Source organism: Falco punctatus (assembly GCF_963210335.1).
Source record: "Falco punctatus genome assembly, chromosome: 2".
Taxonomy (NCBI): domain Eukaryota; kingdom Metazoa; phylum Chordata; class Aves; order Falconiformes; family Falconidae; genus Falco; species Falco punctatus.
In genome coordinates, this window is record NC_137581.1 from 42,553,413 (window position 1) to 42,573,924 (window position 20,512).

General features: G+C 35.7%; 1 protein-coding gene across 4 annotated transcripts in view; it reads right to left on the reverse strand.

Annotated features, from left to right (window-relative positions):
• The window catches only part of KLHL1 (kelch like family member 1), a 252,713-nt gene that overhangs the window by 87,296 nt on the left and 144,905 nt on the right, over positions 1 to 20,512 (reverse strand). For all 4 annotated transcript variants that reach the window (XM_080376862.1, XM_080376863.1, XM_080376865.1 and 1 more), the window contains one exon: positions 16,150 to 16,362. In XM_080376862.1, the coding sequence (XP_080232988.1) occupies positions 16,150 to 16,362 (213 nt within the window). The remainder of the gene's footprint in view (positions 1 to 16,149; positions 16,363 to 20,512) is intronic.

The window sequence follows — 20,512 nt, forward strand, 5'->3', positions numbered from 1 at the left end:
TAAAAAAATGAGTCCACTTTCAAAGTCTTCTCATACTTATGCTGCTCTAGCTGTTAGGAAACGCTGTGCATTTTTGGAAAAAATAATGATTTTTTATCTGTCTGAAGCTGGTAGAAGAAGTAATTATTCCTACATCACTGTACAGGTATAAGAATGGAAGCATTTTAGTTACCTATAATGGTAAATTGAATAAATTGTTTGACACTGTAATTTCTGTCTATAAGAGAACTGCAAAAAATGCCTGTAAATACTATCATAATTGCTGATTGTAACTTAATTCATTGTTAATCTGATTAAAACTACATATCTACACATTTTAAGAAATATCAGTTAGGATATTTATGCTCCACTGCAAACTTGAAGGGAACAAAATAAAAACATGTGCTCCCCAAAGTGTAACTTCTTTTTTACAGAATGAATAGTCTGAGCTACTTCTCTTGGATGCAAACCCTCTTGTTATAAAGTGTCTGTGTATAATAATGTTTAAATTTCATAAAATTATTTAAAAACTTTTCAACCTACATGATAAAAGAAAATAATAGTGAGTTAATTGTGTTCATTTTTTGTTTCACCTCAAAAATATATTGAAATGGTCCATTTTTAAAAAGAATTCTGCAGACTTCCTGGAGAGAGCTGAACATAGGTTCTGCAACTGGCAACTGATCAGCAAGTTGGGTTTTTTACATTTTATTTACATTTTTCATAGGTAAACTGATCTTGGAGACAGTATAGTTTTCAGGACATTTCTTCAGTGTTTGTAAATAGTTTCGTTACTTATTTTTCCAAGAACAGCCTGATGTCAAACTTTATTGTTTTCATTTAAACTAGACCTTCTAGGTGGAAACAACAGTATACTGAGCTAATGTTATTAACAGCATACCCAATGGATCTACTTCTGTATGTATACATTCTGTCACGCATTAATTAATTCAGGATTCTGCCTGAACAAATATATCCATGTCTTCTCTGGGATTAAAATGACGGGTGATATGAACAAGATCTTTGGTTTAGTCTACAGTTATTGAATAGACATCAGCCATTGTTAAAAACTTAAATAAAATTGATGGCATATAATTGAAATGTTAATCTCACTAAGGAGGTTTAAATCAGGAATAATAGGGTTTCACTTGTGATTTTATATTATTATAAATCTTGCTTTTCATGATCTAGGTAATAAAGGACTTCAACTTTCTATTCTAGAAGTGACGGAAGTTTAGGTTTTGTTTTTTTCATAAGGTTGAGAAATGAAACAGCATACCAAAGGTACTGCCTTTTTTCTGGAACGCATGATAGGCTTTGCTCATATCAATTTGATATTCTGATGCAGAGGTGTAATTTTTTATCTAGATTAATACATTCCAGGTGACTACTAAACCTCACCACATTAAGTTTTATGCTAAATCATTTTATCTACTTAGTGTCACAAAGTACAGCAAGAAAAACATACTGAAAATTCTGGAAGTTAATATAATATGGACGGAGAAAACTCAGACTTAGCAATTACTGCTGGGAAGTATGATGTTACAATTAATTTTGAGTTTACCAATTACAAATTATCCTTCACAAACAGGCATTTCTTTAAGAGGGCATGCATGTTTTTCACATTTATGGTGATTATCTACCAGGCATTACAAGCAGATTCAATCTAATTGAGGGCCTGACATACCCTAGAATGGAACTATGCATGCAAACACGCTTTGTGGGGCTTGAAAAGTTGCATGAGTAGGATTTCAATGACAAGAGACACAACATCAGAAATTATCAAACTCTTCCTGTCTAGTTTCCCTTGTATGTCAAAACAAAACACGTTACTTTCTTTTTTCTGTGATCTCTTTCATAGACAAAGCCACATAGCCCTGAAAACACATACATAATACTCCATATACCACAAAAAAGAAAGAGACCTTATAGTGATTTTTTTTCTTCTCCAAGACAGAAAACATTTTCCATAAATACCAGTACTTTCAAATTAAGAGGTTTTAAGTTTTGGACTGGTATCAGAATTAAAACATTTTTACAATATGTGGGTATTTTTTCCTGCAGAAAATATGTCCCGGTTCTTTATATTTTTTTCCTACATCTCCCATTTCAGTTGAAAATTTACAGCCCATTTTCTGAACCACGGTGCTGGTTTTGGCTGCAGTAGAGTTAATTTTCTCCCTAGCAGCTGGTATGGGGCAATGTTTTGGATTTGTGCTGGAAACAGTGTTGCTAATAGAGGGATGGTTTGGTTACTGCTGAGCAGGGCTGACACAGAGCCTGGACCTTTGCTGCTCCTCAGCCCACAACACCAGCAGGGAGGCTGGGGGTGCATAAGAATCTGGGACAGCTGACCCCAACTGACCAAAGGGATATTTCATACCATATGATGTCATGGTCAGCATATAAAGCTGGGGGAAGAAGAAAGAAAGGGGGGGATGTACAAACTGATAGCATTTGCCTTCCTAAGTACCCATTATGTGTGCTGGAGCCCGGCTTTCCTGGGGATGGCTGAACATCCGCCTGCCCACGGAAAGTGGTGAATGAATTCCTTGGTTTTCTTTCCTTGCATGCATGGCTTTTGCTTTATCTATTAAACTGTCTTTATCTCAACCCGCAAGTTTTCTCACTGTTACCCTCCCAGTTCTCTCCCCCACCCCATGGGTGGGGTGGGGTTGTGGGGCAGAATGCAGGAGCAGCTGTGTGGGGCTTAGTTGCCAGCTGGGCTTAAATCCTGACACCAGCTTCTCCAATCCTGAACATCCTTACTGCATAGTTTCTGTATGAAGGTGCTTACATGCTTGAAAAAAATAGATGAAAGCATTTCAGAATCAAGAATCCTCCAATACTATAGGTTAGTTCCAAAATAATTTTCTTTCGTCTGAGGTAAAAATGAAATATAATTATTAATTTAATTACAGAAAGGTACTGGGGAATGGAATTAAAGTATGGCTTCTTTCTTTCAATTTCACTTTAACTTTTCCTCTTGCAACATTAAGTGAATTTCTTGCTAAACATCTATAGAGGGAATTATGGCTCTCTTGACCAGGCAAGATATAAATTTAAAAGCTTGCATTAGAATTTAAATAGTTTCCACTAATAATACTATTAACTATTCTCAAGTAAAATGAGCAAGATATCTCAGTCATCAGTAATGTCCTCTAATAAGGAAAAATACACAACAATTTTTATTTTTATACATACCAAATTGTTTATTAATGAAAAAAATACTAAGACAACAGGAATGAGAACAGTAGCACATTTGCACTATTTATGTGAAGAAGTGGAGTTTTGGGGGGCTATTAAGCATGAATTATTATCATGTTTAAGAATAATATTCAGAGAAAAATAATATAGTAAAAAAACCCTTTAAAATTTAGATTAAAATTTAGACTATTGCTTAGAAAACCACATGCAAAATGGCATATAAATTTGAAAGTTGGATCAGTTGTGTACATAAACAAGTCACCCAATTTTGCATAATGAGAGGTACAACTTCAGGAAAAGTATAATTGTAAATTTGTAACAAATATATCACTTCTTTTAAGTCTTACTTTTAAATTACTATGTTTTGAAAGCAAAATAAAATTGCATTGCAGTCATAAAATTACTTTCCACCATTTTTTTCACTTTGTGGATATGTTCAGGTATTAACAACTGCCATACTTTATCCTGATCCTGATTTGCAAAGAGATTTTTAATGAAGCAGATTAAAATACTTAAAAATTCCCTGACTCCCTCAGGTCTTTTAAAAAATACAAAATTTGTTACCTTTTCTTGCCTCCTAAATGTAGAGATCACAAGGTCAGAAACTGATCATGTATGGAGCTGAAGTTTAAACTCCATTTCTAAATCCCATTTAATCCAGCTGAACCTTAGCAATATCACTGAAAGACCTTTTTGTTTTGCTAGAAATTGAATGAACTGAGCTAAATCCAACGTAACCATCAGCTTTACTCACTTGACTGTTTTGTAATTAGGGGCTTCAAACTGAATTATTTTTTTTAAAAGGCTTACACCTAAAGTTTATCTTTTTTAATTTTTACTTGTTTTTAGAATAACTGTTTCAATATATTATCTTAGAAATAAAATAATGAAATATATTTGGAATTAATAAATTCTCTAATTTAGCATGTTTATTTTGTTTTGTTTCCTACCATTTCCTTTCAGCTCACTGAACATTCTCGATGTTTGGAATTTTCTTTCTTATTCATGTTTAATTAATTATTTCAGTAAACCTGTTTGAGCTCAGAGACATTTCCAGGCATTTTTCTGTAGTAACAAACATTCAGTACATGAAATTCATTATTTGTGTTGCTCATGAACTAAATTATTCATAATGTGTGAGTTAGTCAAGCCAGCTGCTCAACCACCTAGAAAAGGAGAATATACTAAATTCCTCAGATTCCTGTATTTTCAGAGAGATGTTATTTTTTCTCAGCAGTAAGATGCAGCAGACTTAAGGATCTTTAAGAAACTCTAGACTAGTTCTTTCTTGAAGCATACAGCTAATAATTTCTATTACAAATAATCTACATTAAGAATTACTGCTTAGTAAATCTTCCATTAGTCTGTGGAAAGTCTGTGACCTGTGTATGCATGGAGGTGATAACATACTGCAAAGAGGAGAGTTACATAGCGGAAATAGTGAATGGTCTTGGACCAGAATTTTGGAAAGAAATCTAATTGTGTTTTCCATCTAACAGTTGAACACTGACATCCACTAAGCTGGTATTTTTGTGATCAAAGTCATTTGCAGAGGAAATGTGTTCAGTGTTTAATTGATTTGAAATTCCAACTTTTTCACCACAAATTAAAAATAATTTAATATTGAGAAGTTTTAAACTGGTTTTCTACCCTGCAGTTATAAATCTGAGTCTTCCCTATTCTCCCCTCCCCCCTCGCCCCCCCCCCCCCCCCCCATCAGGGTACAAAACCCAACCCAACCCAAAACAAATATAGCATATGTGAAGTTTGTTTTCCTTAACCTATCATTAAGTTACCAAAATAAATATGTTAGATAAACAAACAATCACACACACATTCTCTGAGGCTTTACATTTGATATAAAAATTAAGAAGTTGATTTTTTCCCCCACACTGTTCAATAAACTAAGTAATGGGATTGGAATATTCATTGGTAGCATCTGTGGTAAGTAATTAAACTGTGATGTTGAAACCACTTTCACAAAATTAACACTTCCCCAAAGCTTATGATTTAATGAGCCCATTTATTAAAATGTTCAATATTATTTTCTATATGTGGTCTTTTTTTATCTTTTATTGCTCTGCTCAACTTTAATTTTATCTTAATTTGTAAATATGTCCTCGCTTTTTTGGCATACATACTGACTTTTGTTCTAGTATTTTTGGGTCTATCTTTGAAACTGGTATTAATTTGATCAATTTACTTATCATCCTGATGTGTTGCTCAGTCAAATGTTATTCAGTTTAGGAGAATAGTAATAGTTTTACTCCCCCCTAGCTTCTGCCTCTAGTGAGGTCTTTTCAGAACGATTTTATTGTTCTGTGTATTTTACATCGTGGCTGAAAAAAAGAGTGCAAAATCCAAGATGCAAGCTTTCTACAGTCTTAGTTATACTGATGCAGAGATCTACGTTTAACGTCATCATACCATGCTCTCTCTCCAGCAAAAGAAGAAAAAAAATAGTTTTAAGACAAATCCCTTCTTAAAGTAAATAACTATTTCATATGTTAGATATTCACTTTCCAGGTATCTAGTTAGGTGAGATTAATCTCACAGTACTTTGTAGTTTTTCTTCTCTAATCCTTGAGGAAAAAAACAATATAATTCTGAGACCCATGCATATTTTGCAATAGTATTAAAATACTACATAAGAAGTAACTTCTAGAGGTCAAATTGCATTCATAATGAAGATGAACCAAAAAATCACATTAAAAAAACCAAGATAAACTAAAAAAAAAAAAATTAAATTACCCCAACACTAGAAGAAACAAAAAGGTTGGGCTGTGACAAAATGTTGTTGTTGTCTGGTCTCCTTTGGTTCAAAGGCAAAAGTTTTTATTTCAAACTCTACTGAATCATTTTTTTTTTTCTTTTGAAAGTGATAAATTGAATAGAAGATTAGGTAAAAGTATGAGAAATGCCAACAAATGGAACAGAAATGTTATTCAGTCAATAACAGGAATAGTGTACTTTTGAAAATTACTGGGGGTTTTATTTTTAACTGAAGTTAACTGTGGTTAATGGTAGCTTACCAAAATTGATGTAATTTTCACAAAACTCCTGTAAGAGAAAAAGTACAAAGAAATGGAATACAAAAGAAACATCTTTTCCTTAAGTAAAATTCTCCCATTTCAAATATGATCTTGGGGTCTTTGAAACAGGCAAAAAAGATGGGTAAGAAAACCTCATGCAGAAGGGGAACTGTCTATATGAACACCTTTTCCATATAGTATATTTCAAGGATAAGTGTTACAAATGTCTAATATGAAGAATTCTTCTAGTACATACATAATCTCCAAAATGTTGATGGCTCAACTAGAACTAGAGAGGAAAATGTTTCTGATTATGTGTTTTTATATTATGCAGAATCAATTTAAGGGAGAGAATGATGCAGAAAACTGCAAAAATAAGGACTTAACATTTGGGAAGGGAAGTCCAACCCACTCTTAGACCTCTCATTACCCTTTCTCCAGGAAGACCATTCAATATACTCCATTGTACCAGTCCAAGCATCTGCAATCCCTTTGTTCTTCCCACTTTTATATTTAAAAGTGGCAGATTTCAAATAATGTCAAAAGCAATAAAGGTTTCTGCTTTTAAAACTACCTGTTGTTAATAGTTGCTGAAAGTAGTGATTAATCTTTGCCTTCACTACTTTCAGTGAGTTATGTTTGCATGGCACCTGGAGGCATGATCTATGAAACACCAACAACCAGCAGCAAAACTTGCCATATAGGATAGTTTAATCTTGATTAGGGTCAACTCTCACCCTGTTACAATCCTGATAAGCTCGTTACTCTAAACCTATCTAAGATACCTCTACTAAATTACAGAAATCATTACTGATCTGGATGACGGGGCAGGGTATACTGTCAGCAAGTTTGCTGATGACACCACACTGGGAGCAGTGGCTGACAGTGACTAGAAGAGTTGGGCTGCCATCCAGAGGAATCTCAACAGGCTGGAGAAAGGGGCTGACAGGAACCTCATGAAGTTCAACCAGGATAAGTGTGAAGTCTTGCACCTAGGGAGGAACAACTTCTAACACCAGTACATGCTGGGGGGGCCCCAGCTGGAAAGTAGCTTGGCAGAAAAGGACCTGGGGTCCTGGTGGACGCTACACTGAACAGGTGCCAGCAGTATGCCCTTGCCACAAAGAAGGCAAATGGTGTCGTGGGCTGCAATATTGCCAGCAGGTCAAAGTGGGTGATCCTTCCCCTCTACTCAGCACTGGTGGGGCCACATCTAGAGTGCTGTGTCCAGTCCTGGGCTCCCCAGTATAAGAGAAAGAGAAGTAAGGGAGACTACAGAGTCCAGAGAAGGGCTGTTTAGATTAACAGATTGGAACATTTAGCACCTATGAGGAAAGTCTGAGAGAGCTGGGACAGTTCAGCATAGAGGAAAGAGTGATGTTATCAGTCTGGCTCTTCTCAGTGGTGCCCAGTGACAGGACCAGAGGCAACTGGCACAAACTGAAACAACAATGTTTCATCTGAACATCAAGGAATATTTTTTTACTGACCACAGGGGTCACTGAACACTGGCACAGGTTCAGGGATGTTGTGGAGTCTCCCTCCTTGGAGATATTCAAAAGCTGTCTGGACATGGTCCTGGGCAACCATCTCTGGGCAGCCCTGCCTAAGCGCAGGAGTTGGACCCAATGATCTCCAGAGGTCCACTCCTAGCTCAACAATTCTGATTCTGTGATTATAAGTAGAAAATAAGTACAGGTTGCATTAAACACATATAGAAGTGCTATATGTTATAACAAGGTACGCTTATCTGAGTTTGACTCAGACAGTCAGTTTCCAGGTAATTAGGTGTGCAATTTAAGCTGTGCCTTCCAGGGACTGTACAGCATGCGGTTCCCCAGGTAGCTACAACATAGCTCCTGAGCACACAGGCTAAATCTACTCCATTGACAGATTTTAATGTCTTTCTGGTTTAGGGGTATTTGTGACCCACATAGAAAGTCTTGTTACCTTGTTTAGATCCCAACAGAACTGTGAAGTCTGTAGAATGCTTGTTTTTCTCCTGTGAGAAAAAACTCTCCAATTTCTGTTGCCCTCATCAATCACAATAGAGTCCATTACAAGATAAATTCCACAAAATAATTTAAAAATTCATTAGCACTGTTTTTTTGTTATTATTGCTACTCATGAGCAAAATATATTACTGGAGTGTGAAACTACAGTGTTCATTATATACAGTGCAGTTTGAATCTGATGGTATGCTCATAGATGAAACCACAGCCAGGACAGGTCTAAGGGAAAAAGATATCTGAAAAGGTATTCAAAACAAGATTTCTAATAGTGGTCAGCAACTTGCAGCTCTGTTTAGAAGCATAAACTACACTGGCAGACTTTTAAAAGTGTTTAGCACCTATCCATTCTCCTTAAAATTGCTATGAACAGCTGCATGTTAAGCACACTGGCAAGTCTCAGCATATCAAGTAGATGCCTAAATGACAGTGGAGCTTTGCTTAGTTATTAGTTATTAGTAAAATTAGTTATACTAATTTTCATTGCTGAGATCCATGTGAGCCATTATGATGCTGTTTATTTTTATGATTAAATAATGCGTGTAAACCAGAGTTTGAAATAGAAAATGGCATGGGGTACACTACTGTTGCTTGACCCACTCCCATTGCCTTTATTTTAATAGTTTCATTGAACATACAGGATTTTCAGATGTCAGTTAAAATATCCTGGCAACCTAAACAGTTGTAAATCTTATTGAAAGAACTTAAAAATAGTTTGCCAAAGAGGATGAGTCAACATACACACACACACACATTGAGCAATTTCTGCAACATTCTGATATAATATACAATATGACAGTCACTAAGACAGAAAGACAGAAAAGTGCCAAATAATGACTATAGATAATACGACCTTGTAAAAACAACACGCAAAACATCTTCTCAAAACTAAAAACTTTACTTTATGCAAATAAAATTGTATTATACGTAACTATGCAATGAAAATGGTGCTGGTCAGAAAATATATGGTCTTATATATGATCAGAGCCCATAATTGATTTGGACAGTTAATATAATCTAAATTATCAACAAATATGTGTTTTCACATGGACACACGATACAGTCTAATGGAGACATTTATGAGAATAAATGTTTCACACAGAATGAATTGCACAGAAAGAGCAACAGAAGTAGAATATTTTATTGTTCTGAACATTTGGCAATGCAGAATTAATATAGAGAGGCAAGGTTTGTATTTTCTATTCATCACTATCACTCGCCAATAATTTTATGACCATCTACAAAAGTGATTTACCCGGTGAAGATCCACTCTTCCACTAAATAAATTTATCCCAAAATATTTAGTAGAAAACCATATGCTCAGTATAAAATAAGACACAATAAAAAGTCAGGTAAGTTGCCTGTGTGTAGGATAAAGAAATAGTATTATAGCAGTATGTTGCCACAACTTTTCATTTGAACAGCATCTCATGACAGCTTCAAAGCATTTACTGATATTTTAATGACACTTATTGGTTAGAAAACTGTATTTGGAAATGAATGTCACACCTAACTGTGTTGAATGGTTATAATTTTAACATTTTACAAATGTCCACACTATCACTTATCTACGTAAGAAAAACCAGCCCTATTGACAGCACTTTTGGAAAATTTTAGAATTACCTAAAAGACAAAAAAGATCCCTTTGGATCATATCTGCATTGAACTATCAAATATTACTTCAGATAAAATATCAGCTACCAAGATACCTCCAAAGCCAGAGAAGCTGCTATTAAAATAGAAAAAAAATTTAGCTTGACCTATATAAGAAAGCAGAGAAATGACAGCATGTTGCAGAATCACAAAAAAGTCAGTGTTGGAAAGGACCTCTGGAGATCATGTATTCCAACTCCCTGCTAAAGCAGGTTCTCCTAGGTCAGGTTGCACAGATCCATGTCCAGGAGGGTTTTGAATGTCTCCAGAGAAGCAGTCTCCACAACCTCTCTGGGCAGCCTGTTCCACTGCTCTGTCACCCTCCAAGTGAGGAAGTCTTTCCTCATATTCAGATGGAACCTTCTGCATTGCAGATTCTGCCTACTCCCCCTTCTCCTGTTGCTGGGCACTACTGGAAAGAGTCTGGCTCCATCCTCCTGACACTTGCTCTTAGGATATTTTTAGACATCGGTAAGTTCCCTTCTCAGTCTTCTCCAGGCTAAACAGGCCCAGCTCTCTCAGCCTCTCCTCATAAGGGAGATGCTCCAGTCCCCCCATCAAATCCAGAGCCCTCTGCCAGATACTCCCCAGTAGTTCCCTGTCTCTCTGGAAGTGGGGAGCCCAGAACTGAACATACTACTCCAGACATGGCCTCACCAGGCCAGGGTAGAGGCAGAGGATAACCTGTTGGCAATGCTCCTCCTAATGCACCCCAGGGCTCATGGTCAACTTGCTGTCCACTAGAACTTCCAGGTCCTTCAATCCCCAGCCTGCACTGGGGCGTGGGGTTATTCCTCCTACACTTGCCTTTGTTGAACTTCATGAGGTTCCTCTCCACCCAACTCTCCAGCCTGTCCAGGTCTCACTGAATGGCAGCACAGCCTCCTGGTGTATTGGCCACTCCTCCCAGTTTTGTTTCATCAGCAAACTGGCTGAGCATGCGCTCTGTCCCTTCAGCCAGGACATTGATGAATGAGTCTAAAACGATGACCCGGTACCGACCCCTGGGGAACCCCGCTACCTGCAGGCCTCCAGCTAGACTCTGCACCATCAATCACAACCTTCTGAGCTCTGCCCTTCAGCCAGTTCTCAGGCCACCTCACTGTCCACTCATTTAACTCGCACGGCCTGAGCTTACCTGTGAGGGTGTTATGGGAGAGCGTGTCAAAAGCCTTGCTGAGGCCAAGGTAGACAACAGCCACCACTCTCCCCTCACCTATCCAGCCAATCACTCCATCACAGAAGGCTATCAGGATGGTCAGGCATGATTTCCCCTTGATGAATCCATTTTGACTGCTCCTCATAACCTTCTTTCCCGCCATGTGCTTAGAGATGACCTCCAGGATGAGCTGTTCTCTCACCTTTCCAAGAATGGAGGTGAGGCTGGTCGGCCTGTAGTTTCCTGGGCCTTCCTTCTTGCCCTTTTTGAAGACTGGAGTGACACTGGCTTTCCTCCAGTCCCCAGGCACCTCTCCTGCTCTCCATGACCTTTCAAAGATGATGGAGAGTGGCTTGGCAATAACATCTGCCAGCTCTCTCAGTACTCAGGGGTGCACCCCATCGAGACCCATGCATCTGTGGGTGTCAGGTTTGCCTAAGTGTTCTCTAATGTGATCTTCCTCAACCCAGGGAGAGTCTGCCTTTGCCCAGACATCCTCTCGTGCCTCCAGAGTCTGTTTGTGTTGTTCAGTCTTCTGCTTGTACTGGCAATAATCAAAAAATTGCCATTTGACAGGCAAGTGAAGTTTCAGTCCCAAATTTCTCCTACATTAATAAGCTAATAGATGAATATGTAGATCTTCTTAGAAGCATGCCTGAAACCTACTTTTTTTATGGAATGAAATGTTATTACTTCTTAATGTAACCAATTTATTTTTATTTGCTTGAGTTTAACATATAAATTACGTTAAAAATATTATGAAACTTCCTCACATTTCCAAATTTATACTATTCTGATAAAGGTCAACATTCAAATTGAGTGACTGCTTAAATCAGTTTCATAAACCCAAGCATTTAACACCAATTGAGATGCCACATGGTGCCTAAGAATCTACACAAGGCCAGTAAATATGGCATGAGATTTATGAGGGAATGCTTCCAGAAAATCTGCTGGGAATCAAGCAGCAGGATAATCCATGGCACCTCTCAAATCAGCACATAGTTTTGTTCCTACGTGATGGGAACTGCATTAAATCTGCATTGGCTACAGGAATCTAGCTGATGTGAAGTCTATATGTAGAGGTGAACAAGAAACTGAATCACGCCTTCAGTCCTTTCAGAGGAAAATTATTATCTCCTGGCATCCAATTAATTTAGAAATGATTGAAAGAATTCACAAAACGTTATAGAGGATGACTGAGTATACACAGCATTTACACCAGATCAGTAGGTGAGAACCACTCTAAAATCCTGGAATTTTAGTCAAGTGTGAATTCACAGCAGCACTTCTTTAGTGAACTAGAGATGGCTAGAGAACTGAAAAATGTTATCAATGCGTATTAATAAAACTGCTTTGAGGGAGAAAGGTGGAGATTGACTAACACTGAGCGATATCCTCAAATTTTGCTAAGCAAAGGATCGTTCAATTATTTCATCTAGCCCAATATATATTGAAAAGTTCAGAACTCAATGAACTTCAGTCTGACAGCTGCCTGGTTAATTGTTTTTTTTAGCAGTACAGACAAATACTTCTTTGTCAAATTCTAGCTGAGCTGTGGAATATACATGTTTGCCTCAGAACATCAATTATCCAAACCAGGATTTAAAGGTTTTCCACTTGATTATTAGATGCAAATTAATATACACTCTTAAAATCATATATGACCAGACGTAACGTGTGCATTCTGAGAGTATTTAGAGGCTTTAGCATTTCCTACAGGTTCCCTACAACATCTCTGTATAAATAAGAACAGGACCCGGGTGGATCAGTTCACTTTCTCTCCAGTGATTTACAGGGTATTTAAGTACTTCACTTTATAAGGACTGGATTGTTTCTTCCCCTGGGCAAGTAACTTAATTTAGATGCCTGTATTATTTTCACTGGATCTAAGCCACAGTGTATTTAATACTCAAAGACTATGCATTATCCTACTGATGTGCTTTGCAAGCCTCTGAAAGTGGTATTATTAAAAGTGTTGCAGACAAAAAGGCAATAATATCCATGTTTTTACCCTGTGCTATTTCCTAGATTTCATAGTTAACTAATGATCTAAAAAGAGTTGCAAAACATATCCATTAGAAACTCAGCACACTGGTGCAGTACAAGTTATATTTAACTTAATCATTTCTTCAAGTAAATATTTGTACTTTTTAAATCATAGATATCTTTGCTGAGAAACACTAAAACATAACATCCTCTTTCCTTACTCTTGCTATTCTAGGCACTCACTATCATCCATTAACTCCTGTTGCTTGTAAATTTCTTTAGCAGCCCAATTGTCATTTGCAACTTCTCAGACTTTTAAGAAACACCATAAAAATAATGTTTTGCCCAATAGAAGCTGCACACATTCTTGGCTCATGCTGTAGCCTCAACATTAACATATACATTACAATGTGTACAGACAATCAGCAAAACCAAGCTTTTAATCTTCAGTAAATGTGTTTACATCACTAGTAAACAAAACAGATCTAGGCAAGGGCTCAAACATGTTAATGAATTGCACTGAATGTTTCCAGGTACAGCCTGCGTCAGGGAATAGGAGATACAAGCACAGGAGAAAGAAACCACTCTGTTTTGGAAAAGGAGGAGAGAAAGATAAGGAGAATTCAGTGATACAGAAATAAACTTTTCTATACTGTTTGCCTTCAGGGCCAGAAGTTAATGTTTTAGAAACGCAGACAAGGTTAGACTTTTGCCTATATAGAATTAGTGAAGATTCAAATGAACCATTTTGCTCCTTGAGCTGTGGGGATGGTAAACACTACATCATGCATCATGAGGAATGTAGTCATTAGATATTGGGTCAGGACAGCTGTCAGGGAACTAGGTGAGAAAACCTTTAGCTATTCTAGCCAGATCTTAACAGGCATTTCTTTTCTTAACAACAAATTTTCACCTCTAACTAAAAGATTCACAAGAACATTCCACTATAAAGGAATGAACTAAATGTATACGTATATGCATATGTGTATGTGTATATATCCAATGATCAATATACACTGGGATCCACCCAGCTGGCAAACATCTTGGCAGGACAGGAGCCAGCAGTGTGCCCTTGCTGCAAAGAAGGCTAACAGTGTTCTGGGCTGCATTACACAAAGTATTGTCACTAGGTCAAGGGAGGTGATCCTTCCCTTCTACTCAGCAGTGGTGAGGCCATACCTGGAGTGCTGTGTCCAGTTCTACGTTCCTCAGTACAAGAGAGACATGGAGATATTACAGAGAATTCAATGAAGGGTCACAAAAATGCTGAAGGGACTGGAGCATCTCTCCTATGAGGAAAGGCTGAGAGAGCTGGGGCAGTCCAGCCTGGAGAAGAGAAAGCTCAGGGGGATCTTACCAATGTGCATAAATACCTAACAGGAGGGTGCTCAGAGGAGGAAGCCAGGCTCTTTTCAGTGGTACCCAGTGAGAGGACCAGAGGCAGTGGGTACAAACTGAAACACAGGAGGCTCTGTCTGAACATCAGTAAATATTTTTCTACCGTGAGGGTGACTGGGCCCTGGCACAGTCTTTGGAGGTATTCAAAAGCCATTTGGATGCAGTCCTAGGTAACTGGCTCTACGTGTCCCTGCTTGAGCAGAGGTGTTGGATCAGATGACCTCCAGAGGTCCCTTTCAACCTCCCCATTCTGTGATTCTGTGATTATGCAATTATGCATGTGTTTATTATATCATGTCAAAAAAGGATATAACCACAAACTGTCTTTAGTGGTTTTGCTTTGTTTTACATGTACTAATTTTGTTTCACTTTTTAAAATATTAAAAACGTTTTATTCACATTTCATTTTAAAATACTGCTGAAAATTGAGGGCAACTGTAGTAGCTTTTAGGCATACTTTTTAAGCTACTAAGAAAGTAGCTTAGAGTTTTTGAGTAACTGACATAATGTCAGATTAATTGTATTTGTTGTTTGTTTCTTAACTTGTTTGTTAATTACTCTCAGTGAAGAATTCCATTAAAAACCACCAGAAAAATATTTATGATAAGCTTGTAAATGAACAATTCAAATAAATAATCTAAAATACTTCAGCATTAACAAGATTTAAGGTTCCCACCCAATCTTTACTCTCTCCTAATCCTTTAAGAGTGAAAAAGAACATAAATTAAAAGATATTTTCTGTAAACATCAATGTAAATAATTTAAAACACCTCTTGAAAGGAAGTAACTACCTTACCTATTATAACATGAAATAATTTCTTATATTGGTCACACCACCAATCTTTCTAGTCTGACTTGAATGAAGAAATACAAACTATTTTAATTTAGCAGATGGTTTCAGGCAAATCAAAGGAGCAAAATTAAACTCAGGTTCTATGGCAACATTGCATGTTTTATTATTTCATTTTCAGCTTCATTATACTCTTCTTTCAATATGTTAATACTGATTGGCTTCTCCTTAATTCTTCTATTGAATTTTGAATTATATTCTCTGATACTCTATTACTCAAGTCTGACTACATTGCCAATATAATTACTGCACCTTGACAGTGAAATGAGGTATCATAAAAACTCAGGCTATAAATTTAAGCCTTCATTTTAAGCGGATCTCAGTACAATCTTTCCAATCTGTTAATAATCTTTGTCTACAACTTCATCTTTCTTAGTGAATTTAAAAGTAAGGAACCAATTATTTTATTTTTTTTTCCTCATGGGTCCAGTGATTAGCTTTAATTTTGACCTGGCTTTCCTCCAGGGAGCTCTTCAGTTAATTTTCAGTGCAATGGCAATGATTGTTTTATTTGTTTTAGACTTAAGTATAAAACACAGTAGGAAAAATTTCACCTTTTGGTAATAAAAAGCAAATTTTCACCTTCCAGCTCTCAATAATTTTATGTTATTTGTTTTCTGTTTATAGGATGCAGTACTCAATTATAGACAAACACCAGTGCATAATTTAATTTTCACATTAAATTGAACAAAAAAGGGCTGCCATTAATTTTTTATGATTCTGAACAGCCTCGCTTTTAAACATCCAGAGTATTCAGCAGTTGCAGATTATAAACCAATAACAGTTTTCACAATAACAGTGATATTATTATTATAATTATTCTTAATAGTATTACTATGATTATTAAAATAAAATAATAATAATTTTATAAAATACCTGAGGTGGAAGCAGCGGTAATCTGATATAAGCAAGTAGCATACTTAGGTCATTGCATCGCCTCTGCGTATCATACTTGACCCACATCATTAAGGCATGGAAAATGGTCTCTTCATCAGGAACATTCACATCATCACTAGCAAGGAGTTTATGGAGTTCTTCAGCTGGTAGAAGTAAGAATTCTTGATTTCTTATAACTTCCATTATATTCTCCTGAGAAAAAGAATTTCAAATTCAGTAATACTGTAAGAAAATAAAAACAGCTGTTAAAACTAATAAACCCATAGGAATAGTCAATACCTGCCATACCCAGCCCTCTACAGCTCACGAGAAAAACAAACCAAAGAATATTAGACAGCTATAGTTGCAATTCATGTACGAATGTACTCAGAAATCCATATGAAGATTATGTGGTAATATTGTAACTAAAAATTTTCACTATTAGTAAGTAAAGGCTAGGGCAGATCTGCATATTGTTTGAAATTTTTATAAACTCAGTTGTAATTGAGCATATTCAGTACGCTGTAAATATTCACATGCACATGGTACATTTTCCTGTATTTTTTTCACTATGTTCTGTTTCTTAAAAAACTTGTCAGTCATATACAGTTATATTATCAATGTCCAAGTGATGGCTGTTTATACATATGACAAGACTGAGAGGAAGATCAACAGCACGAACTTAGCATTATTTCTTGAACTTGTTTAGAACAAATTGTTAACATCCAGCTAACATGTAAAATGTAAACAACAATTAAAGCCTCACAGTATTGACATTTATAATACATAGAGGAATAACTATAAAATAACTAAACAAAAGCTATATAAACTGTATAAAAACATATAGATATAAAATATATAAACTAAAGAAAAATGTGTCTTTTAGTTGACTAAATCCTTAGGACTGAATTAAGTGTGCTCTGAACTACCTACCCTACATTAACAGGACACAACAGAAGCACAGTTCTGCACCGTACCTTTCTCCAAATATTATTTCTTTTTAGGGTGCTTGATCTCTATGGAGAAATTGTAAATGTGTTCTCATAATCCTGATTCACAGAAAATTGCAAGAAGAAAATGAAGTAGGTATAGATTGAAGGCATAAGACCCTCTCCTGAAAAAGGATCTAATTTTTGACATACACCAAAAATGTAAGAAGTGTTGGAGGGAGAAGTAAGTTACAATATCTAATAGATAAAATATAATAATTAATTTCATAATTCTGTTTTGGATAGACTTCATGAAAGTAAGATGAGAAGCAGGGAAGGAATGACAGAACTAGTAAGAACTTAAGTGTAAGAACATCAGAATTGAGGGAAGTGGATAATTGCACCGCTACACCCACTAAATTCAGTCCTTAGCATATCAAAATTCAAATTAATGCTGTCTGTAATTGCTTGTTTGGGTCTGGGCCAGGGGAAGACTGACTGTTCATCAGGAACTGAAATAGAATAACACAGTATTACTGAGATAATATAATTAATATGGGTGGGATAGGGGGTGGGAAATGGTGCAAGATGTAAAACATCAGAATTATACTCTTGCCTTAGTAAGTCATGTTGTCCTCCCCCCTGCCCCATGCAATAGAAGGAAATTATTATTTTAATTCTCCAACTTCATATCTTTTGAAAGTTACTGCTTGAAAGAATCTATTAAAAATTATCAGCATATTATTTTATATAAGGCATCACAGTTTAATAACACATAGATGTGACAATATAATGACACAGATCATTGAAATGTGTAATGTAATTACACATCCAATATATATGTGTAAATATAATTAATTAGCTAAAGCTGAAAGTGATGCTTATTATTATGAATGTGAACACTTTTACATGTAAAACTCAACTTTCAATGGGTAACACATACATCCAAAACAGGATGTTGACACAACAGACAATCAAAGATATATATATGGTCATTGTCTATATTAATGGTGCTGTTATGTTATCTTTAAATAACTTATAATTAGATCAAAACATGACTCAGTTCTTTTTTAAAACTGCTTGATTAAATGTCAACAGGTACATAAAACCTAGATTTTTATGGCTGAAGGTTTTAATCTATTGACTCCTGATAAAGTTTAAATTGTGTGACTAGAACATTGTACAATAACTTGGAAATGTAAGGGAACTAGTTTGCAGGCACTTAAACACAAGTTGGCTTAATTAATTTTAATTAAAAAGCCATAAAACTCAGAAAATTTCATTGCACTTATCCATAAATTGATTTATAAGCCGAAGTTTCATTAAGGCTGGTTAAACTGACATTAAATCCCATTATGAAAAAAATAGAACTCTACTTCTTAATAGGAACCAACATCAAACTTTGCAATAGCACATTAATTCGAAGACCTAATAATACTGAGAAACATTGCGATGGTAGAATACAATTTATGAACTCACAGAACTTAATTAATTTTGAATAACATTTAGAGCAGGGGTTCTAAATTCAGAATAATAATTTTAGGTTTGATTGAGATTTTTTGTAATTTTTAATTTTATTTTCATTTGCATATACGCTTAAGAAGAATTTATGCCAGCCTTTGTCATGATTTACCATTGACTGAAAGTAAAATATAAGAAAGCTTTCAGACAAAACATATGAGCTCAAATCTGTTCTTCTAAACATGTGGACTTACACTAGTTTAATGTTATTATATATATCTCCTTTTATATGCTATACTTATATTTATTTTATACATATAAAACAGCAATAAAATCCAGGTTCTTGATCTTCAGACTAAAAACTTTCTCCTTCAAATATATAGCATTTCCTAAATTGACTACTGAACGTTTAGAACTTCCTAGATCACATTTTAATTTCTAGAGATTCAAGTCATTTGGAGCTGCAAAGCATATTTCAATGGCTTGCTGTTTTAACATAACATAATTTATTATATGCTCATTTTTTAAAAAATACATGCCTTTTTTAAAATATAACTGGTCACCATTTTTGCAATTTAGGGAACAGGATTCAAAAGATATCTGTGATCTACTGGTTATAATTTTCAGGATAAATGAAATAAATTTTAAATTCTCCTGAAATTAAGGTGCAAGATAGGAATTCAGCTACTCAGTCCTGCTCTAGTGAAATGCTTTCAGGAATGCTTTGGTCCTCACAGGCTGAGAAATCTTAACTTTGAGAATAAAGGTACTCTGTGTTTAAGCATGTCCAGAGTTATGTGACAGAGATGTATGAGTTTTCAGAACCTGTGACTTTTGACTCTGATGCTTAAGCTTTGTAGATCTGGTCTTCACTGTCTCCTAAGTCTCATAATGACAACTGGGCTGTGACTAATGCCTCTCCAGCATGGGTCATTCACGTAAGCCTTTCTCTTCAGCAAGAATTGTAATGTTTTAATTAAGCAGAGAAGTGAATTTTTTACTTTTAAATTAGAAAAGGTAACTTACAGTAGGAAGTATTAAAGTCTCTGAACCCACCTGGAGAAAGCTGTGTCACTTAGTTTCCCTTCCACTTTCTCAAAATGATCATGCAATAACCACGGCTGTGGAGTCATAGTATTTCCATGGCAAAGCTGTTTCACTTTTAAATGTTATCACCAGCACACAGGGTTTGAAATACATGACCATAAAGTTTTAGCACAGTAGAGTCACATACCAAAACATATCTGCATTTAAGTGTAGATAAGCAAGCACCTGAGTATCTGAGTCTAACAGACGGGGCTTCATAGGAACACAAATGCTTAAATGAAATTATATTATCACCAAATGGAATTTAAAAAAATAAATTCTACTGCATGTATCTTTATAATGGTGTTATCAATACAATTATTTTTTTTTAATCAAGACCTGCAATGATCATTATTTCACATGGAATCAAATTATCATGGAAAAGATAGTTCTCATTGATGTTTATGTCATTGATTTCACTAATCAGCGTGCATCAGTTGTAAGGAGAAACCTGAGAATAATTTCTTCAGTATTATAAAACATATGAAATTATTCCATACCTTGAAAAAGAACGTCATGTTCCAAGAGTGCTATTTAGAACCTGCTACACTGGAGTTACTGTGCTAGTAAAATGCTTAGCAGGTTTTTTAGTTTTGGATGTAAGGGTATTATTTAAGAAGTTTTACATTGTAATGATTTTGATGCTGTGGCCCTTCAAATACAAAAATGAGAAACAAGATAATGCTGAAAAAAAATGTATCTGTACGCTGGCCTTTCACTAAAATAGTACATCACTAGTCTCAATGAATATTTTAAGCCTGCACTGCTTCTAGTTTAGAACCTGTTTTATGAGAACATTTAAATACATGAACAAATAGTGCATCTGATTTCCATATTAAATCATTACATTCTGAAGTGCTAAAGACCTGAAAGCCAATTTTCATTTT